The sequence below is a fragment of the Temnothorax americanus genome, unplaced genomic scaffold (assembly GCF_048541705.1).
Source record: "Temnothorax americanus isolate GAGA-0224 unplaced genomic scaffold, ASM4854170v1 Scaffold1, whole genome shotgun sequence".
NCBI classification, from domain to species: Eukaryota; Metazoa; Arthropoda; class Insecta; order Hymenoptera; family Formicidae; genus Temnothorax; species Temnothorax americanus.
The window spans coordinates 357,226-376,248 of NW_027509230.1; the positions used below are offsets into that span (position 1 = coordinate 357,226).

A 19,023-nucleotide genomic window follows, 5' to 3' on the forward strand; every position below is an offset into this window, starting at 1 on the left:
TATCACTAAAAAATGTCACAACCAATTGGAGAATATAACCTTAAATCTGTTAAATAAATCATATATTAATAGAACGATGAATCAAATTAAAAATATTTTTTATTTCTTAGACTTTAAATAACAATTAAGTCACTCAGACTCCACATTATGGTCCTGCCACAAGTGCCGCAAACCCTCGCTGGGGTCTGACAGACCCCACGTTGTCTGTCAAAGGTTAAATTTTTTTCTAGTATACGTACAGTCATCTCCTGAAGTATTGATACGCGTTTATAAATCATGCTCTATATTCATTCCTTTACAATTTCATAACGCAGGTCGATTATGTCCATTGTCTCGTACCAGACTTAAGGTCGATTACAGCTTGCTCCTTCTATTGGGGTAAGATGGATCGTTATGAGGCAGAACGTTTATTGGAGGGTAAGCAAGAGGGTACTTTCTTACTCCGAGATTCCGCGCAGGAGGAGTTCTTGTTTTCCGTGAGCTTCCGTAAATATGGACGCTCGTTACACGCACGGATCGAGCAATGGAACCATAAGTTTAGTTTTGATTCGCATGATCCAGGAGTTTACGCTTCCGAAACAGTACGTATACTTGTTCATATTTATTTCGTATTTTCATTTTATTTTGATAATCAATATACAGATGTAATTATCTATTATCCGGTATAATTCATGATCCGTTTGTACCATATCCGTTTTACAGGTATGCGGTTTAATCGAACATTACAAGGACCCCTCGTGTTGTATGTTTTTCGAGCCCATGCTCACTATTCCGTTGCATCGCAATTTCGCATTTCCGCTGCAGCATCTGTGCAGAGCGGTGATAACCACGCGAACAACGTATGATGGCATAAACAAGCTGCAGTTGCCAAAGACACTTAAGAGCTATCTCAAAGAGTACCACTATAAGCAGAGAGTGCGAGTCAGGCGATTAGACACGGAAAACGATTCGCACATGGACTGTAGATCCATATCATGTTTACCGATATGAATCTCTTCGTATTAATATTCGATAGAATTTTATTATATGTTGCATAATTATGTTTCTTTATCTATATTTACTATTGTACTGCCGTATCAAATGCGAGCGGTACATGCATACAACATGTAATACCAGGAATATCATGACTCCGACACACAGTTATACAGAATATCATTGCAATATTAGCAATAAAAGCATTGTATTCGTCTTAAGCGATAATAGATACCGAGGGAGATGGCGTAGTATATAATTTAAACAAAAAATGAAAAGAGAAAAGATTCAACTAGTGTGATTTTAGGCGCGACAAGTGCCTATGTTCACTTGGCGAAGTTTAGTAATCCTCTATGTAAATACTAAATACATCAGGATGGCAGTGCTTCTTACACTCGCACAGTGTATTGCGAAATCGTGTATCGTGTAAACTTCAATATCATTGATATTGTTCTTATTATTATACTACTAAACTTATTTCTTTATTTTATTCCTAACTACATTATTTTTTAATCATTATTTTGAACATGTATAATTTTAATTTTAATTAAAGTTACGGGAACAGTTTGTATATTGATAATTTTTATAGAACGATACCAAAACTTATGCCTGAAAGGCGCGGCAATTTAGTCTTTATTACTACAAAACTATGACGTCGTCATAGTTTTAATTTTCATACGTAGTTAAAGTTACAAAAGAAAAAAAGGAGAAAGAAAGAGAAAAAGAGCGGAAGAAAGAGTCATTGCAAAATCTGGTTCGTATTACTCCTATTGTGCCTATTCATAACGTTAAATATTAGGCAAAAGCTGTCTGTGTTGACGTTTCTCATTGCCAGATACAAAAATCTATAATTTGTGTAAATTCTTTAAATTTCGACACGTGGAGTTAATATCAGATGCGGTGAATTGAATTTGGAGTAACAATGCAAATCATTGAATATCGATAAATTTGCTAAGTATATAATATTATAGAAATTGTTAAAAGTATCGGTTAATGGTTATTCGTATAATGAACTTAATATTAAAAAAAATAATAAAAATTTAATATTTATTACGTGTATATATATTTTACTCGTGTCTCGATTCCTGATACGGCGATCATACATTTTTAAGGAAAACGACCAACTACAGTCGGTTACACAATTTGAGTAATATTTTCTTTGATAATAGGAACTACTCGTCTTGGGCTATCGTAAACATGCGATTCTATACATGGATGGATAAATTAATTTATTAAAAATGCGATCTTGACAAATTTATATTTTCATGCTTTTGTATATCAACAAAACAAAATACAAAAAAAAGAAATATTTCAACATAATTTTGCTAGATTGCTTGAGATAAAACAAAGATTTCAATGTAATTCTTGGCTTCCATTTGTTCTTAATAATACATACTTATCGCATCCCTATGTATCTAAATTCTATGGCACGCTAAATTTAATGTAACGATTAATTCAGGACTTATTTTTAGTATATTTCACATAATTACAGTAGTGTTTTACAAGTGGAATTCATTGGAACGTAATTTTTACAAATGGCAATTTCCAACTACGTATTGCGTGACTGGTAGCAGTACTTTGTAGTTGAAGACGAAGAAGAGAGAGAATAGTACCACAAGAAAAATGTCTGTTGTATTAATGTAAGAAAAATATAGATTTTGCTCACAGAAAAAGGTTACAAATGATGGGTAACGTTTTACATGTACAATTGCAAAATTCATTATACTAATTGTATTTTAATGGCTTATTATTGTTACATGTTATCTATGCGACTCATCACTTTACATTATTACGCATAAAACTCGATTTAGTTAATGTCGAGATATTTTGAGTCGAATATATCTAAAGGTTACGATAATCGTAATAAATAAAAAAAAAGGATACTGATAAAATTCCTTTCCCACTTCTCTACCATGTATAACTCGGTAACGAGAGTATATCGGAAGTACCAATATTGCAGAAAAGATCGTAGTCTTCGTATAACGTTATCCATTATGGTTAATGTGTGTGACTAATTATCGCTCCAAGCTCAAACTTCTGCGAATTAACTTTGGAGTTTGGGCTGACAAGTGACAACGAGTCTGACGAGTTTACAGTTTACATGAGTTCACGGCACCGATAAGGACCTGGGTTGCTGGGTACGTAGGGAGCTTTCCAGCAAGCGACACAAGCATCGTTTTATCTTTCTTTTCTGATAATAAGTGACAAAGATAAAACGATACTTGCGTCGCTTTCTGGAAAGCTAGGCTCCCATAGCAACCAATGGGTGCGTTCACTGCGTTCAGCCGATACTCCGCTAGCCTAGCAATCGTGGGCAGTCGCTCGTTTTCGCTCGTTTCCTCTCCTTTGGAGGACGAGCGACTGCTCACGATTGTTAGGCTAGCGGAGTATCGGCTGAACGCAGGAACGCACCCAATTACAGCCAAAGTTTAAAATGGTCTCACGTATTCGACAATTCTCGACTACGATAAATCCGACTCATCTTGGCCTGTTCGTTTTAGCTGAACTTGTTGCACGACTCGTCTTTCCTCTTTTTCTTTTTCTCTCGTTGGAGAGAAAAAGAGAAAGATGAACCGTGCAACAAGTTCAGCTAAAACGAACAGGCCTACAATCCTGACTGGTCCTGACGGTCCTGACACAAGTGATACATCGATAACACCATTTTAAAGCAATTTTAAATCGAAAGGTTTGCTTTCATTGAATGTGGAAGTAGTATTTACGAATTTACATTATTAGAAATGACTGGACAAGATAAATATATGTCTCTCTCTCTCTTTCTCTCTCTGTCGAGACGAAACCTAACGTACGGCACCGTCGACACCTATGCAAGATTTCGCGATACGTATTTATCGAATTCGTTGAGCGCTTTCCGCATCTCGTCGTATCTCGCGCGATCACATGCCTCGCGCAACGGGAGCCAGTCGAACGCCTGATGCTCGTCCGACAATCTCACGGGCTTGTCCGGATTAAGCAGCTCCGCCAGCCAATAGATGACGATTTTCGGTCTCCCTTTTACTTCGTACGTCATCTCGTGCCTAGCGTCCTCGAAGATCTTGAGATCGTTCGGCACGAAGCCAGCCTCTTCTCGAGTCTCGCGCAAGGCCGTCTCCATATCGGATTCGTCCGGGTCGACGTGCCCTGAGACAGAGGGGACAGAGGCAACCGAGCGTACCATCGTCAAGTCAAGTCGAGCTTAATTAATCTCTTAACAAATTCATATATATATATAGTAATGAAAGAAATTAAATATATTATGATAATTGTTCATTTTTTTAAATATTAGACTATCTATTTATGTATCGTGTAATAAATGTATATGACTCGCGACTCCGAAGAGCTTAATCGCGCGATGTGAACGAAACCTTAATCCACTTGTTCGCCAAGTCGGAAGTCGGTAACGTAAAACGTTTGATAACGGTCAGCTGACGAACGCGAACGGTATCGATGTAGATATGCTAACCTTTAGGCGGCGTCCAGTGATGGTCTCCGTAGGATGTCTGCATAAGTAGATACTGAATGGTACCTTGAAATCGGCGAAAAATTACAAGACCGCAAGCGCGTTGCTGCAGCGTCATGACGACATTGACGACCGATCACGGCCGATGGTCGGAAACGGTAGGAAATGTCGAAAAATTACTCGCGAAGCTACTGTAAGCTACTATAAAGCCACTGAAGCCAACTGAAGCCCGTATCGACATCGACATATCGACTCGCGCGTTAAAAATTGCAGGCTGCACATCGGGATTCGACCAATCGGAACGAGACGGGCAGAGTTTCGAAATAGCGATTTGAAATATAGAATTTAATTTATATTCAGTTTTCTTTTTCTAGTCTACAATTTCAATCTTGAATTTTCGAGTAATACGATTTTTAATCATGTAACAAAACTAATCAAAATAATTCCCTTTTTATCCGTATTGACTGTATTATTAGAAATAGAACCATAATTTTAAAAACGACAGCAATTTTTTTAACATTTTTGTTAGTTTGCAATTAATTACCTGATACATATTGTTTATATACGCAAATTAAAAAAAAATTACCTCGCTAACTGAAGCAAGTTGCGAGATTGACTTAATTCGTTATAAAATCCTGATAAAACATATATTATATGAAAGTAGAGTAGAAATGAATTCAAAAAACACTCATGGGAAATCCATTTGTGCGATCTGACGAATGTTTCTCGAAATATTTCCGGTCCTCTTATACTCGCAAACAATGGTCTTCAATGGTCTTCGAGTCCAAATAAATGCAATTTTAATTTGTAACATTGATATTGTATCGGCAATATTTTCAAGATCCAATACAATATTTACTTTTCTTCTTAAATCGTCGTCTGGTTTTTGTACTTTTGCAAATTTAACTCGAATGTAGAGGAGAAACTTATAATTTATAATATTAGAAACTTTACGACTAGACTAGACAAATCCGTCGTAAGTAACAAATTCGTCTAACTCTAATTGCAAGAAGCATACGACAACCAACGGTTCTGCTTCTCAAGTGAAACGTTGTCCATATTTATACACGTATCGTAATATCGTAATTATATATACATGTACACATTAATTGGCAGCATTAGAACTTAGGAAGGAATGCGTCCACCCCGAGTCCACTCCCTTTTTCTTCACGATTGTGGGAAAGGAATCTCATATCGGACTCTGCACAAGTCGGCATGGGTCGGCACCGGGTCGGCACAGCTTTTCGCAGAGTTGCGGACAATGCGGAGTCGAAAGAAAGAAAAGAAAAGAAAACATCCAAGACCCGATCGTGTGGTGGCGAGGGCGAGCTCGCGCGTTTGATAGGAATCTCAATTGGGAAACAATGCGTGTTACCATTTTATTATAAACGTTTTGCTACATTTTGGCTAGATACCGATCACCAGAAAACACTTAGCAAAGCTGTATATGTATGTACCTATCTACAGAGACCGACGTGTGTATGTACGTAATTCACGTATGTGTGTTATGTGCGCGTCGAGTTGTCGAGTAGTCGTCACTCGTCACGCGCAGCCACGCGGGCGACAACTGCGGGAGTACTATATTCTTTCGCGGTAATTACATACAAAAAAAATCACATGAAAGCTTCCCCCCCCCCCCCAATTCGATTCCAAGCGTCGCCCGTGTAGCTCCGCGATTCTAATTGTCTCTCAATAAATCCTTCTTTCACGCGTTAAAATCAAGAATGTCTTTAGATTTATATCTTCTCCTTCACTTAAGCATCGATCATTAATAATTTATACATTTATTTCGTAAAGCAAGCGGGCGAAGGGTGGATTTATGTATAGATTACGATAGATAATTAATTCGTCTATATGTCGGGGATGTGTGTATTATTAATACTATCTGAAGGATCTTACGTTAACATTAATAATTATAATAATGATAATAATAATAATAATAATCATCCATATTTGTGTGTGTGTGTGTGTGCGTGTGTGTGTGTGTATCTCTATAGAGTCATTTACAACGGCCGCTCTGGATTATAATCTTTTTCTTTTTATTTTACACGGTGAGATAATGATGCTCGATTGTACTCAGGATACTAATTCTGATTGATGTAGGAACAAATGGAAAAAAGAAAACGATCATTATCCTCTGTCTAATTTCCTAAAAGTGATTGGATCTCTCTCTCCCTCTCTCTCTCTCTCTCTCTCTCTCTCTCTCTCTCTCTCTCTCTCTCTCTCTCTCTCTCTCTCCCTTTCTCTTAAAGAGATGTGTGAATGTTTGCATCTAAGTTGCCTCTTCTTGTAAATCGATAACATTATTACTACATCATTATATTACATTATCTCGCTTATTAGTTCATGAAGTAATCCGACACGATGACACGAAACTGGTATGGTTATGCACAAAGAAGGTAAGTCCCGATGCCAGTGCTGCGTTAATCATTTACTTAGAATTTTTGTCGAGATGTAACGGACAATTGGCGCCGATACTTAGTTGCTATCAGTCGTTTCATGATCCGCAACACGACGTATCGCGATCGTACGTCGTGTTGACGCGCTGAAGTTACTCTGTATTTCTCAGTGTAGCAAGTGTTAGAAATGTGAAAAATCATTGAGTTTATAGTATGTAAATAAATTAGCCATTGCCTATTTTAATAACATACTTCATTAATCTTAGGCAAATATAAAAAGTTTGCGATACTTGAGTTCCAAAATGTATTTTATGATTTTGGTGTGAGTTCTCTCTCTCTCTCTCTCTCTCTCTCTCTCTCTCTCTCTCCCCCTCTTCTCGTTAATTTTTAGTACCTTCGTAATATATACTATATACACCAAGTCTCTAGTTCGCTTCTACGGTAATCCCTAATTTTATTTCATTCAACTGCAAATACTTCTGAATGAAAGGATTAAATAGTACAATATAGCCAATTATAATACTTAAATTTAATATTATCATATTTCTCGTAGAAATAACAGATCTGGTTATTACTGATGTAGTTTAGATTTATAATTCCAATTTTGAGAATGATGAAATGTGTGTATTATTCACATGAAACACGAGTAATAACTCGATGATATTTCTAAATTATGTTATTTTCTCTGCTTCTACCTTTATAGCATTCTGTATACTATATATATACTGTGTTGTTGTGTCTATGATAAAAAATAAAAATATTAATAATAATTATTACATGTTTTAATCATAATTGGCTAATGTCTATAGTGCTGCGTATTTTCAAACTTATACTACAGATAAAAAAAGTAAAGTGTCATAAAAATGTTCGAAAAGAATAAACGGTTGCACAGGATGCAACATTAAAAGAATTCAATTCATTATACATTTACGGCGCTAATACATTACAAATGATGATGGATTCTCGTCGATACAGAACGCAACACATCGGTTCTGTAAATTTGTCAAATTATTTACAGGTAAAACCTCCGTTTGTAAAATTTTATATATAAGATATAAGACTGAGAAAACAGGAAGTTACAGAGAAATCTCTTGACGTTGTAGATGCACTGCCTATTGTTTTATCTTCGCGTTATATTTTATTGTACAAGGAATGCTGTCGTCATGAGAAACAAAATCGATATGAGAAATGTTTTATTAGGCACATTTAACAATCCGATTGCATCGATTCTACTTTAATCCTTCAGCATCCTTCAGATAATATGCGATAAGTGTTCAACATTCTAGGGATATATCAATTTGAATGCAGATACCTTCAACGTCAAGAATAACACATAACATAATACGTAATACTGTTTGAAAAATGAAGCGATACTTCATGATAGATATGATAGATTCTTCGAAAATTGGGAAGGCAGATCAACCTGTAAGCACGACTGATTATTTTCGCTCGGATGCACATTTCTTTGTTATCGATAACGAAAATTCAAAACTAATAAACATAGATTATTGTGTCTAATGCCAGCTTTTTTGTACGGTTGATCAGGTCAGCTGGTCCGTTTGTCCCTTATCATTCTCTCTCTCTCGCTTTCTCTCTCTCTCTCTCTCTCTCTCTCTCTCTCTCCCTCTCTCTCTCTCTCTCTCTCGTTCGCGAAACATTACGAAGACCCGATCTAGTTCTCCATTTTGGCACTCGGGAGTATTTGAATACGTATTTAGCCGTCACGGATCACAGTTTCGGACTTTTTTCGACGAATCGTTTATTAACGGTACCTCCAACGCAGAGGAGACGACGACGAAGACGACGTGAGAAGATTTCTCTCTTTCTTTCTTTTCCTCTCTTTTCCCTCTCATCTGACGATGACGTTCGTCGAGACTGGGACGGAGGAATCGTGTTTAAACGAATATTTCTTGGGTATCGGAGTCGGAGTCGGAGTCCCAGAAGAAGAAACAAGAGTAAAACTCCTCGGTGACCACCGCCACTTGGTGGCTACGCTCACGAGGTCGTTATGGATTGGCGCGATTGGCGGCTAGGGCGCCCGTGGCCGACAGTCACAGCTTGAGCTCGTTCGCGATTTTGCTGGCGATATTTTTAAAACCGATCGACGTGCCGGAGATACGCTTGAATCGCACCCCGTTCAGGGAAAGTCGTGGCAGCTTGCAGACCTCGATCTCCCACTGCACTTGGCTGTCCGTCGCCGCCTCGCCGTGCGCGCACAGCAATAGAAACCGCTCGCGTTGCTCGTACTGGCATTTGTTAGCGTCCAACACCTGGAACAATAGTCTGATAAGCTAAATAGCCTTTTGTCTCCCGTATATAAACATTTGAATTAAGTTATATCGTACAAAGTATGATATATTGTTTTGTACGCGTTTTCGATCGCGTGATATTCACGTTAAGATAAAAACGTGCGTCTCTTTTTCAATACCTTTCGGATTTCGGACATTATTTCGTTAGGATCTCGACTACTGGTAGTCTTCATACTCCATGTGAAGCGTAGACTGCGCGGCTTGACCTGTTCGTCGTTAGTGGTAGCTCCGCTGTAACAAAAAGATATCTTAAACCCGTTCAATTACTCTAAAGCGATTCCAACGGTACAAATTTTACAATTACGAATAAATTTAATATGGCGGTAAATCCAACTGCGGAAAAAAAAAAAAAAAAAAAAAAACTCGCTAAATCATGTAGCGAAATTCCGAAATATGCTTCTACTTGCTACCTTGCATATTCTTTTTTATCTAACAGTAATTTACGTTTTTTCTCTCGGAATTTGTCCGAATATCTCTCACGGGTATTGCTTTCATCTATTGTTAGAAACTGTAATATGTTTTTATGCATATACGAGTCAAATTAAAAGTAACAAAATGTATCGAGTTATGTAAAATGGTAGATCTTGTGCGGAATGTAATGTTGTAGGTACATTGAAGTTTCAAGCTTGCGATTGCGGCGTAAAAGTAAATTCTTAACCCGATTAAAAGAGATTCTACTATATAAAATCGTTGTGCTAAAATCCTTGCAAGCTGTCGGTAGACAACATAATGTAAAACATAATGTAAAATGGAAGTTCATCCAGAATCAAACCCTATGGAGAGTTGTAACATACATGCGTGACATGCAAATCATTTATATCATAAATATATTATTTAATTACAACTTTAGTGGTGCATACGTATATTTACATTTATATAGTAAAGAACACTTAAAAATGAGTTGTACAAAAGACAAAAGTTATATGTGAATTATTGCAATTCTGGATACATAATTAGGTTACTATTTCATAACGATATCAAATCTTAGGATATTCTTACGATATAATAAAATGATAATTAAAAAAAAATATTTTTGACGAACAATTGACGAGCCATTTCACGAAATATACATGTTATATCACACAAAGATCATCGTAGACGTGCGCATCGTCAAATCTCGTACTCGATTTAAATGCGAATGTAAGTAACCCGCCACACGTGTCGTTAATGACCGACGAACAGAAAGTTGGATGTACGAAAAATCAAGGAATAAATGAGCGAGAGAAATTGAAAATGAAGAGAATACGGATAGTGGTATTAATGGTATTATGGTATGTAGCAACGTACCTCACTACTGGGTGCTTGGGGGGTACGGATGGGTCCATGGGGCTGAAATAACAAAACAAAGGCAGTTGCTAACAAACACTAAACATGATAAATTAATCAAATTGTCATATGTATAACAACCATCACCATCCTGTCACCATTGCACACTGATTACGACACAGAAAGTTATGATGTGTGATGAGCTTAGAAAATCTCTGATGGGAATGACATAATGACATTTTCAAAATTACACATAATTTTTATATAAAAATAAACTAAAACACAAGAGCGTGTAATGCTGACGTGAAATCTCATAGCGAATATAAGCGTTTATTGTTTGAAGAAAGATCAATTTTATTTCTCGGAATAATTAAGTGATGCAAATTGCGATCGTGGTTCTTTTTCTAAAATAATATCTGATTCCTAATACGGTGTATCAAAGGATAAATTATGATCGTGTTGCGTACAAATGTACAAAAAGAGTTCAATTCACACATAACACATTCCTATCGAGTTACATGCATCATGAACGCTATAAGGACATATTCTCGCACAGGCAAAAATGTTCTTTTTCATGTATACAAGGATTTAGAAATAAATTAATACAACATATACAAGACATTTTTGACATATTTATTAATGCGAAATTATTACTATTATTGCTCCTTAAAATTATTAAATAATATTTCTATCTTGTTTATGTATTATGAGCTATTTACTGCCCTCCATAACGTAAAATCTAAATTAGAATTTCTAAATTAGGTTTTTTAAATAATGGATTGACTATAATTAATTCAATATCCTAAGGATCCACTTTGGATGCTTGGACGGGCACGTAGTTGGAGTGCAGCAAAGAGCATAATCACTTAAAGACATGTTATATTATATAAATTGCAAACAAATGTTTTTAAATTCATGTTTTGATATTTTAATATGACGTGGTCTCTCTCTCTCTCTCTCTCTCTCTCTCTCTCTCTCTCCCTCCCTCCCTCACTCTCTTCTTTAATTGTTCAATATTGTTTCTTTCTCTCTTCTCAGTTCTCTTATTTTCATACACATTAGTTTATTAGGTGACCTTAGATATTACATTTTATTACTTTTATAACTTTCTAATATCACTTATGTATCCAAATATCGATAAACATGTGACAAATACAAAAACAAATCCTAGTAATGACGATTTTAAACATTCGTTGGAAATATATTATATCAAAATACTAAATATATCGGGATACATTAATTGTGCAATCTCATTAATTGTAAATAAAAAGTTAATTGGAAATATATTTTATATCATACAATAGAAGTAAATAGTATATACGATTTTTTAAATATCCTTTATACAAAAGAATATAAAAAAATCATCAATGTCTTAAAAGATCAGAGATGATAAAACTTCTCTGATTTGCTACAAGTAGGATAACATATTTTTAAGCAGCTCAAGGCCACTCTACAGGATACGCCATGATTCGCGTTAATAAACGTATAATAATAGTTATTTTTTGCCGTATAAATGTAGATGCTATTTGCGTTGACCAGATATTATTAATAAATGCTACTGGCAATGACTGTGGAAGGATTAGTGTAATTGATCTATCGTGTAACGAGATATTTGAAATACACAATATTATACAGGAGAAGGCACGTATCTGCGATATTGGGGTAACACATGATCACAATCTGAAATTTATTATATGCGCAAAGACAATACCTGTACTTAGTATTGAAATAAAGCCAGATTGCAGATTATTAATATTTTTAATAGCTATGCCTTATACACTGTAAAGGATTATGCGTAATACCTTGCTTCTGTATTTTTTTTTTTTTTTTTAATTAAAAATATGAGAGATAGATATATAAGTATGATTTCTTATATATTAAAAAAAATATGTATAATATATATATATTTCTATATATATGATAAATATGACATTTATAAAAAGTAATCTTGGGTAAAAGCTATTATAAATGACAGTTAATTTAATCAGATTTTTAATATTACATTGTACTAAGCACAGCATTGCTCTTTGATAAGAAATCAGCATTACCATTTATCTTTATTGTTATACAGTGAGATTATCAAAGATATACGTGCTTAAATATTGCATATTTCTAATAATTAAATAATGATATAATGTATATAGATTAGGATACATTAATCAATATACAAATAAATGAAGTACCAATTAATTATGGCCTGCCTTGTTCAAATAACGATGTGTTCGATTATAAGTCGCGTTCTCAATAATTTATACAATACACATATGAATATTTTATTAATAGAATAAATTAAAGCAAGGTGGGTAAAATCGAATTGCCATTCATTGCAATCAAATAGCACTCTAATCATAAATGTATTAGTCAGCTTTGAGATCAATGTCGGAACAGTATATATAATTGCCAGTTTGCAGAAATAAAGAATCATTCTGTTATATTAAACATATGAATAGTTTTGTGTAATCTGTTGCTATTTGCTTACAGAATCTCGACAATAAAAAGTATCTGATAAAAATAAGTTATACTTTTATTAATCGCATTAAAAGACAAGTGTTTTAATCAAAGAGAAAAGATAAAGTGGAATGCCTGATATATATATATTTTTACACATCTCCATATTTGGGTTCATTCGATCGAAATGTATTTGTTTTTAACAAATTGTGAGTCAGTTAAATAATATTCAAATATAAATGCAATTATATTGACATTGGTTAAGAAAAACATAAATATAAGAATCAATTCAAAAACCATGTAAAAGTATGAGGTATATTAAATTGTAAGACTCGTTTCTTCTTAATATTGCAAATAGATAGAATTGATTAGCTCCTTTGCCTGTTTAGATTCTTTCATTCTTGCAAAGAAATACGTTATTTATCATAATTTCAAAATTATCTATTAATAAGAAAAAAAAAGGTATGAAGCTGCACAAGATATTTTACGGAAGAAAATGTTGTAGCTATGTCAATATCTATACATACATATGTATGTGACAACATACGTATCCATTCATTTTAAAGGACATATTTCCTTGAATTTCGTTTTAGTGAAAGAATCAATACAAGAAGCCAATGTATAAAATTATTAATAACGTTACACGAAAGCCAGACACGTACTCCACGCTATCTTAGAAAAAAAAGGAATCTATGCTGGATATAAAAAAAGAAGAAAAAAAGGAAACAGCATATATGTTATGCAGTAAAAGCATGAAATCAGTAATTGTACACAGTTACTAGTAAATTTATACGTATACTAACTTTACTATTAAAACTGACAAGAAAGAAGGCAATTTGATACTTTTGATACAATAAATTGCCCTTGCTATTCTAATTTAGCAAAAATGTATACGAACAATATGCAATTAAAAATACTATTCTATATATAGTTTACTATGTTCCAATAAATAGAAACCATTTCAATAAATAACATAATATCTGTTAACTTCTTGTATTTTTGCAAAATTCTTTGTTTAGTTTTCTATTTTATTAAAAATTTATTAAATATAAATATATATATTTATTTTAGATATCGTATATATGAATAACAATTATTTTTGTTTAAAGTATCATAATATAATATGTTGTTATTATTTCAATTAAAAGTATCAAATTGCATGTAGTTCAATTTATGAACCATTTGTTAATCAGGATATGCAATTCACACAAGCATAAAGTTTGTATCAATTAGTACGCCTTTACTACAATTTAAATAAGAATATAAGCTTGCGAATAAGTGTAAACATGTTTATTTTTGTTCTTTACTTTCTCTAACCTTAAATAATTTACTAAATGTATATATTTAAATGTATAGATGTATTTATTAATAAGTATAATGTACATTTACTGAGAATTTTACGCTTTTACTGTAACATATACATTACATCATATCATACTTAGTCAATGGTATCAATTTCAACACAAGCAGCACATATTTTACATATTATATTATGAAAATATGCATTATGGAAGATATGCTTTAATCATTTGCAATAACAAACGTTTTATAATACGATAGATTCCACGTTAGAATCTCAAATATTATTGCTATCCAACATATTTTCCTTAAAAAGAAAAAGAAAAAAGAAAAAATTAACTATAATGTTACAGGATATATAATATTATTCTAGTCCTCATTATAATTTATAAAAAAAAGAGAAAATCAAAACGAAATAAAATAATACATTCGTGGAAGATGCGATTGCCATGGCGCGATATATCTGCATGCGGCTCGCTCTCATTTCAGCTCGGGGGAAACAAGGCGAGACTTCCTCCTTCACTTAAAAAAATCTGTCAAAGTACGAACAATCATATGTACTCTATTATCTATTAAATCTGTCTGGTTCGTTCGTTAGTGTTAGTATAACTATAACATTTTCCTCACACTCGAAATTCTCTACCACTCGTAATCGATCATTATCGATCGAATATATACTTTCACGTTAGCAAGCATCTGTCGCTCTTATCTTTCAAAGGCAGTATAGAGAGAAAAAAGGGTATTATAAAGATAGTAATAATACAAAAACAAAGGAACATGAGTAAACGTGTTTTTCTCCAATAAAATATAAATAAGAAATTAAAAGGTTCGTTTTTTTTCAAACAAAATATTTAGGAGTTGTAAAAATTTCTGTACTAATTTATATGTATCGTTGATTTGCAAATAAAATTCATTTCATCATATTTGCAAGATTGCTTTTGCTAACTTTAATATAGAAGAATAATCTATGCCTGTCAATGCCTGTCACACATCCGCCGTTACATAAAAATATGCTTTCGGTATTTAACTTCACACCCATCATTTTAGTGGCTAGATACTTTACGTCGGAAGGCATCCATTAATTATCATCGCTCTTCGTAAAATGGTTTTTACATATATTCTTTACTGTTACTTTATAACGAAAGCAAAACAAGTAAGCTAAAACAGCTTTTGTGAAAAATGGTACAAAAATACAAAGAAAAATATATATCAGATTTCTCTTTAGATAGACGACGTAAAGTATGCATATGGTTACAGGCAGACTGAATTAGGAAAGGCACAGATACCAGAGCTATATCTAAGTGCGTAAGGCGATTCCCATGTTTGTGATTTCAGGAAGACATTTTTTCTATTCAATAATTATATAATCATACATACACATATACATATATATATATATATATATATATATATATATATATACATATATGTATATAGATTTGGATGCGATAATACACAATATATACACATATACATATCGTATGTATACTTGAAGATGACGCACAATATTCGACATGTAAAAGTTCTTAAAAAAGTAATTTACACTCATCTTGAGAACCACAGAATAACGGAGTCATTTTTCTTTTGAGATTGTATGCATCACACAATATCCATTGAGCGGTTGACTAATAATAAATAGACTTTGCCTGTTTGCCCAGCTCGATTCGATATGCGTTAGGTACGCATCGGGCATGCTGTATCATGACCGTCGGCACATCGGTTGTGTTAAAACCCGTGTCTGTATGGCCTTTCGCTTGTCGGAACTCGAGAGATGAAGCGAAGCTTATTATGGTTCATGGCCTGCAGCATATAATATATATACCGGTATGAATTGATAATAGAAACGACAAATATTCATTCTGATGCACCAATGGCTATGGATGCCGTCAATTCGCACATTTCTGTACAATTATTCTGTACTATGTTGGAACGATGAGTACAGTGACCATATCATGAAAGTGAAAGAATATTATAATAATTGTCTACTATTGTATACTCTCGTTATTCTGCAGTCTTCCATCCTCAGCTCCAAGTACTTATGTACGTGTGTAGTATGCGCTGTCATTTTGCGTTTAAATGTGCGATACGATAATTAGGTCCTATATATATATACATATGGGACCTAATATATATATATAAAATAAATCAAAGATATGCCTCGCTACAATCGAGTGAGAAAAAGGGATGCACAATGAGTATGCGAGGTGGCCTGAATTCAGCCAAGCAGTGTGTATTATTTCCATCAATCGATGTCAAAAGAATTTGTCTTAAGCGCGAATCTTATAGCAATATAATAGACAATTTAATCTATGTATAATATAATAAATGAATGAATGAAAACTCTATATAAGAAGACGTTGTGTACTTTTCGTTATGCATATAGAACGAAAACGAAAATATTTCTACTTAGAATTCAGCTAAAGGATACAATCTGTCAAGCTAATATTTATGGGACAAACAAACAATACAGATAGGTGAAGTACGCGATACGCTTGAGGATGAAAATGGTATATATAAGTATATATAAATATTAAATAAAGCTACGAAACAAAATGCATAAGCTACATGTTTTGCGGCTTTCACTGATAATGGTCGCTGCTGGCTCATCGAATTTGTAACGAATAAGATCATATATATCCTTATAATATGTAAATATATTTTGATGTATAGAATTTCCAGAATTACATAGTCATTGTGCATCCTTAAAAACAGAAACATCATTTGCATGCAAACAATAGATACAATTTATCAAACTATATCACAATATGAGATATATTCAAATATATTAAAATTTCAACACTTAAATATTTAAGATGCTAAGCATGCACTGAGGATCCACTGCAAAGCTGTGATTATGCTAGCGCTCTCAGTCTGTACTTGTAATCGAATAATTGAATAACATATGGCGACATGAAATTATTAAATATATATTTACTACTTGGTATATATATCGTAAAATAAATTAAAAAAAATGGATGTATAATCAAATAAAATGGAGCAAACGAAATAAAAGAAATTTATAAAAAATATGTAACAATGTTTTATGCTATGAAATATTTGATTTTCATGAATCTTCTTTACGCGTGGATATAGTGAGATTCGATTAAGATAATACATGCAACACAATATATACTACATATTATTGTATTAAAAAGATCGATTTTGGGTAACTGATGACTTTGGTACCTTAATACATATTTATCTTCTAAATTAATATCTTCACCATCTTTTTACAAGTTGATTACCAATAACTTTTCAAAGAAATTATATATTTTACATTAATGCCAATTAGGAAATATATAATTTAATTATATAATCCGATCAAATATATTGTTTGTTTTGAATAGAATAATTGGCTTAGATTACAAAATACGTGAACGGTAAAAAAATATTCGTAAATGTACAGTGGTAATATTACAATCATACAAATTATTAGCATGCTGTCAAATACCGGTATCGTTAAATATATATTTAATCAATCACAAAACTTACCGTTTGGAGAACTTCGAGGATAATTTCGAGAAGAAGGACGGCCTTGCTAGTGGGCTAATTGCATTTGTGTCCTGCGTTTGTGTGTGACCCTGGAAACACATTCATATTAATTGTTAATAAAATAAATAATTTCTTATAATTAATAATTGCTAATAAAAGAGGCAAACTTGGTAAATCGAATTCTTCTCCTATAATTATGTCACCTTAAGTGCTCACCTGAGTGTGATTTCGCTGTGCTCTATTTTGGCCAGAATGGAACGTACTGCGACTCGGAACATTCCGTGGAAATGCTGGTGTAGTGGTTGTGGTAAGTCTGTTGCTTGTGCATACACCCAAACTAAATAACAAATAATGATTTCTGTTTTAATACAGATTGCAGTCACATGATAAATATATAGACTGATTTATCAGCATTTTTATTTTTACGCACACTATAACGGATTATGGAAAGTACATGTTCGCAGCGAATACACTACCATCACCTATTCGATTCAAGTAAAGCTGGTATCAAGATGTCAAAAAGATGTAAAGTATATAAAATTAGTTGTTCAACTGTTACATTTCTGAAGATATTATTGTGTAAAAGTTTTCAACGTGCAAGCAATGTCTTACAAATTAAGCTTAATGAATAGAGTTAATAAAGCAATATTGATATGAAAAATTAATTCATATTGATAAAAAATATGTAGTACGTTATTGTTCAAATAGGCACAGTCTACTGTAACTGCGCATGCATCGGAAAGAAATTATTTCAAGAATATAATTGTGCGTTTTGCGAGAGATATGTTTTAAATACAGCAATTGAATAATAAGAAAGAAAGCTAGAAAGGACTTCGTGATTGTAAATGGCGTTAAGTAACTTAGATGTTGGGTCATATAAATATTTATAAAATAGATAATATTAAATAGCAGCTTACACTCTATATACGATAAGTTTTCGAAACTAACAAGAAAAATACAGAGAGATACATATAGTATGTATCAAACGCGTATTTATATGTGAAATTGATGATCAATTGGAAATAAATACTTCTTTAATACAAATAATTATGATAACATGCTTCTATATATATACTACAGTATATTATCCTAATTGTCCTACATATTGAGCTTAGTGATCAATCAAGAGTCATACAAAAATTTCCAAGTGAGCGAAATGTAAGCATGTTAGCATGTCGAAATTGTATCATGAACCGTAATGAGATGATTGTACCATGATCAAACCTAAATGATTTTTATACAAATGAAAAAAGAAGCAATAAAACCGATATAGAAATCTAGCAAAGTTTATATCATGCAAATGAAAAGGAGAGAGTAAAGAAAGAGAAGAATATAAAAAAGCAATGAGAAAAGAGAACCAAAAAACAATGAGAGAATGACC

The 19,023-nt window shown here is 33.2% G+C and overlaps 3 protein-coding genes across 18 annotated transcripts in view; 1 reads left to right on the forward strand and 2 right to left on the reverse strand.

Moving 5' to 3' along the window:
- Socs36e (Suppressor of cytokine signaling at 36E) overlaps positions 1 to 1,539 on the forward strand; it is a 191,152-nt gene extending 189,613 nt beyond the window's left edge. For both annotated transcript variants that reach the window (XM_077405231.1, XM_077405223.1), the window contains 2 exons: positions 315 to 581; positions 703 to 1,539. In XM_077405231.1, the coding sequence (XP_077261357.1) occupies positions 315 to 581; positions 703 to 990 (555 nt within the window). In that variant the 3' untranslated portion in view covers positions 991 to 1,539. The remainder of the gene's footprint in view (positions 1 to 314; positions 582 to 702) is intronic.
- A 672-nt stretch (positions 1,540 to 2,211) lies between these two features.
- On the reverse strand, positions 2,212 to 4,666 carry Apf (purine phosphoribosyltransferase family protein Apf). 2 transcript variants are annotated; one of them, XR_013256829.1, is made up of 3 exons: positions 4,433 to 4,666; positions 2,857 to 4,110; positions 2,212 to 2,599 (listed from the first exon to the last, which is right to left on the reverse strand). XR_013256829.1 is itself a non-coding variant. In XM_077405378.1 (2 exons), the coding sequence occupies exons 1-2, from the start codon at positions 4,545 to 4,547 to the stop codon at positions 3,794 to 3,796; spliced, it is 432 nt and encodes a 143-aa protein (XP_077261504.1). In that variant the 5' UTR covers positions 4,548 to 4,666; the 3' UTR covers positions 2,212 to 3,793. The 2 variants fall into 2 exon arrangements, 1 of the variants encoding a protein (XP_077261504.1); XM_077405378.1 differs by having other exon boundaries at positions 2,212 to 4,110.
- A 1,117-nt stretch (positions 4,667 to 5,783) lies between these two features.
- Positions 5,784 to 19,023, reverse strand: part of LOC143896918 (serine/threonine-protein kinase MARK2) — a 66,514-nt gene continuing 53,274 nt past the window's right edge. For 11 of the 14 annotated variants that reach the window (XM_077405168.1, XM_077405189.1, XM_077405179.1 and 8 more), the window contains 5 exons: positions 17,859 to 17,979; positions 17,643 to 17,731; positions 10,425 to 10,466; positions 9,257 to 9,368; positions 5,784 to 9,098 (listed from right to left, as the gene is read on the reverse strand). In XM_077405168.1, the coding sequence (XP_077261294.1) occupies positions 8,880 to 9,098; positions 9,257 to 9,368; positions 10,425 to 10,466; positions 17,643 to 17,731; positions 17,859 to 17,979 (583 nt within the window). In that variant the 3' untranslated portion in view covers positions 5,784 to 8,879. The other 3 variants (XM_077405135.1, XM_077405150.1, XM_077405159.1) reach the window with 3 other exon arrangements.

Excerpts from the sequence above, each read along its gene's own strand:
- Apf (XM_077405378.1), bottom strand. The coding sequence starts at position 4,547 with ATGACGCTGCAGCAACGCGCTTGCGGTCTTGTAATTTTTCGCCGATTT. Across the intron at positions 4,111-4,432 it reads TCACTGGACGCCGCCTAAAG|GGCACGTCGACCCGGACGAA; the intron begins GTTAGCATATCT and ends CCTCTGTCTCAG.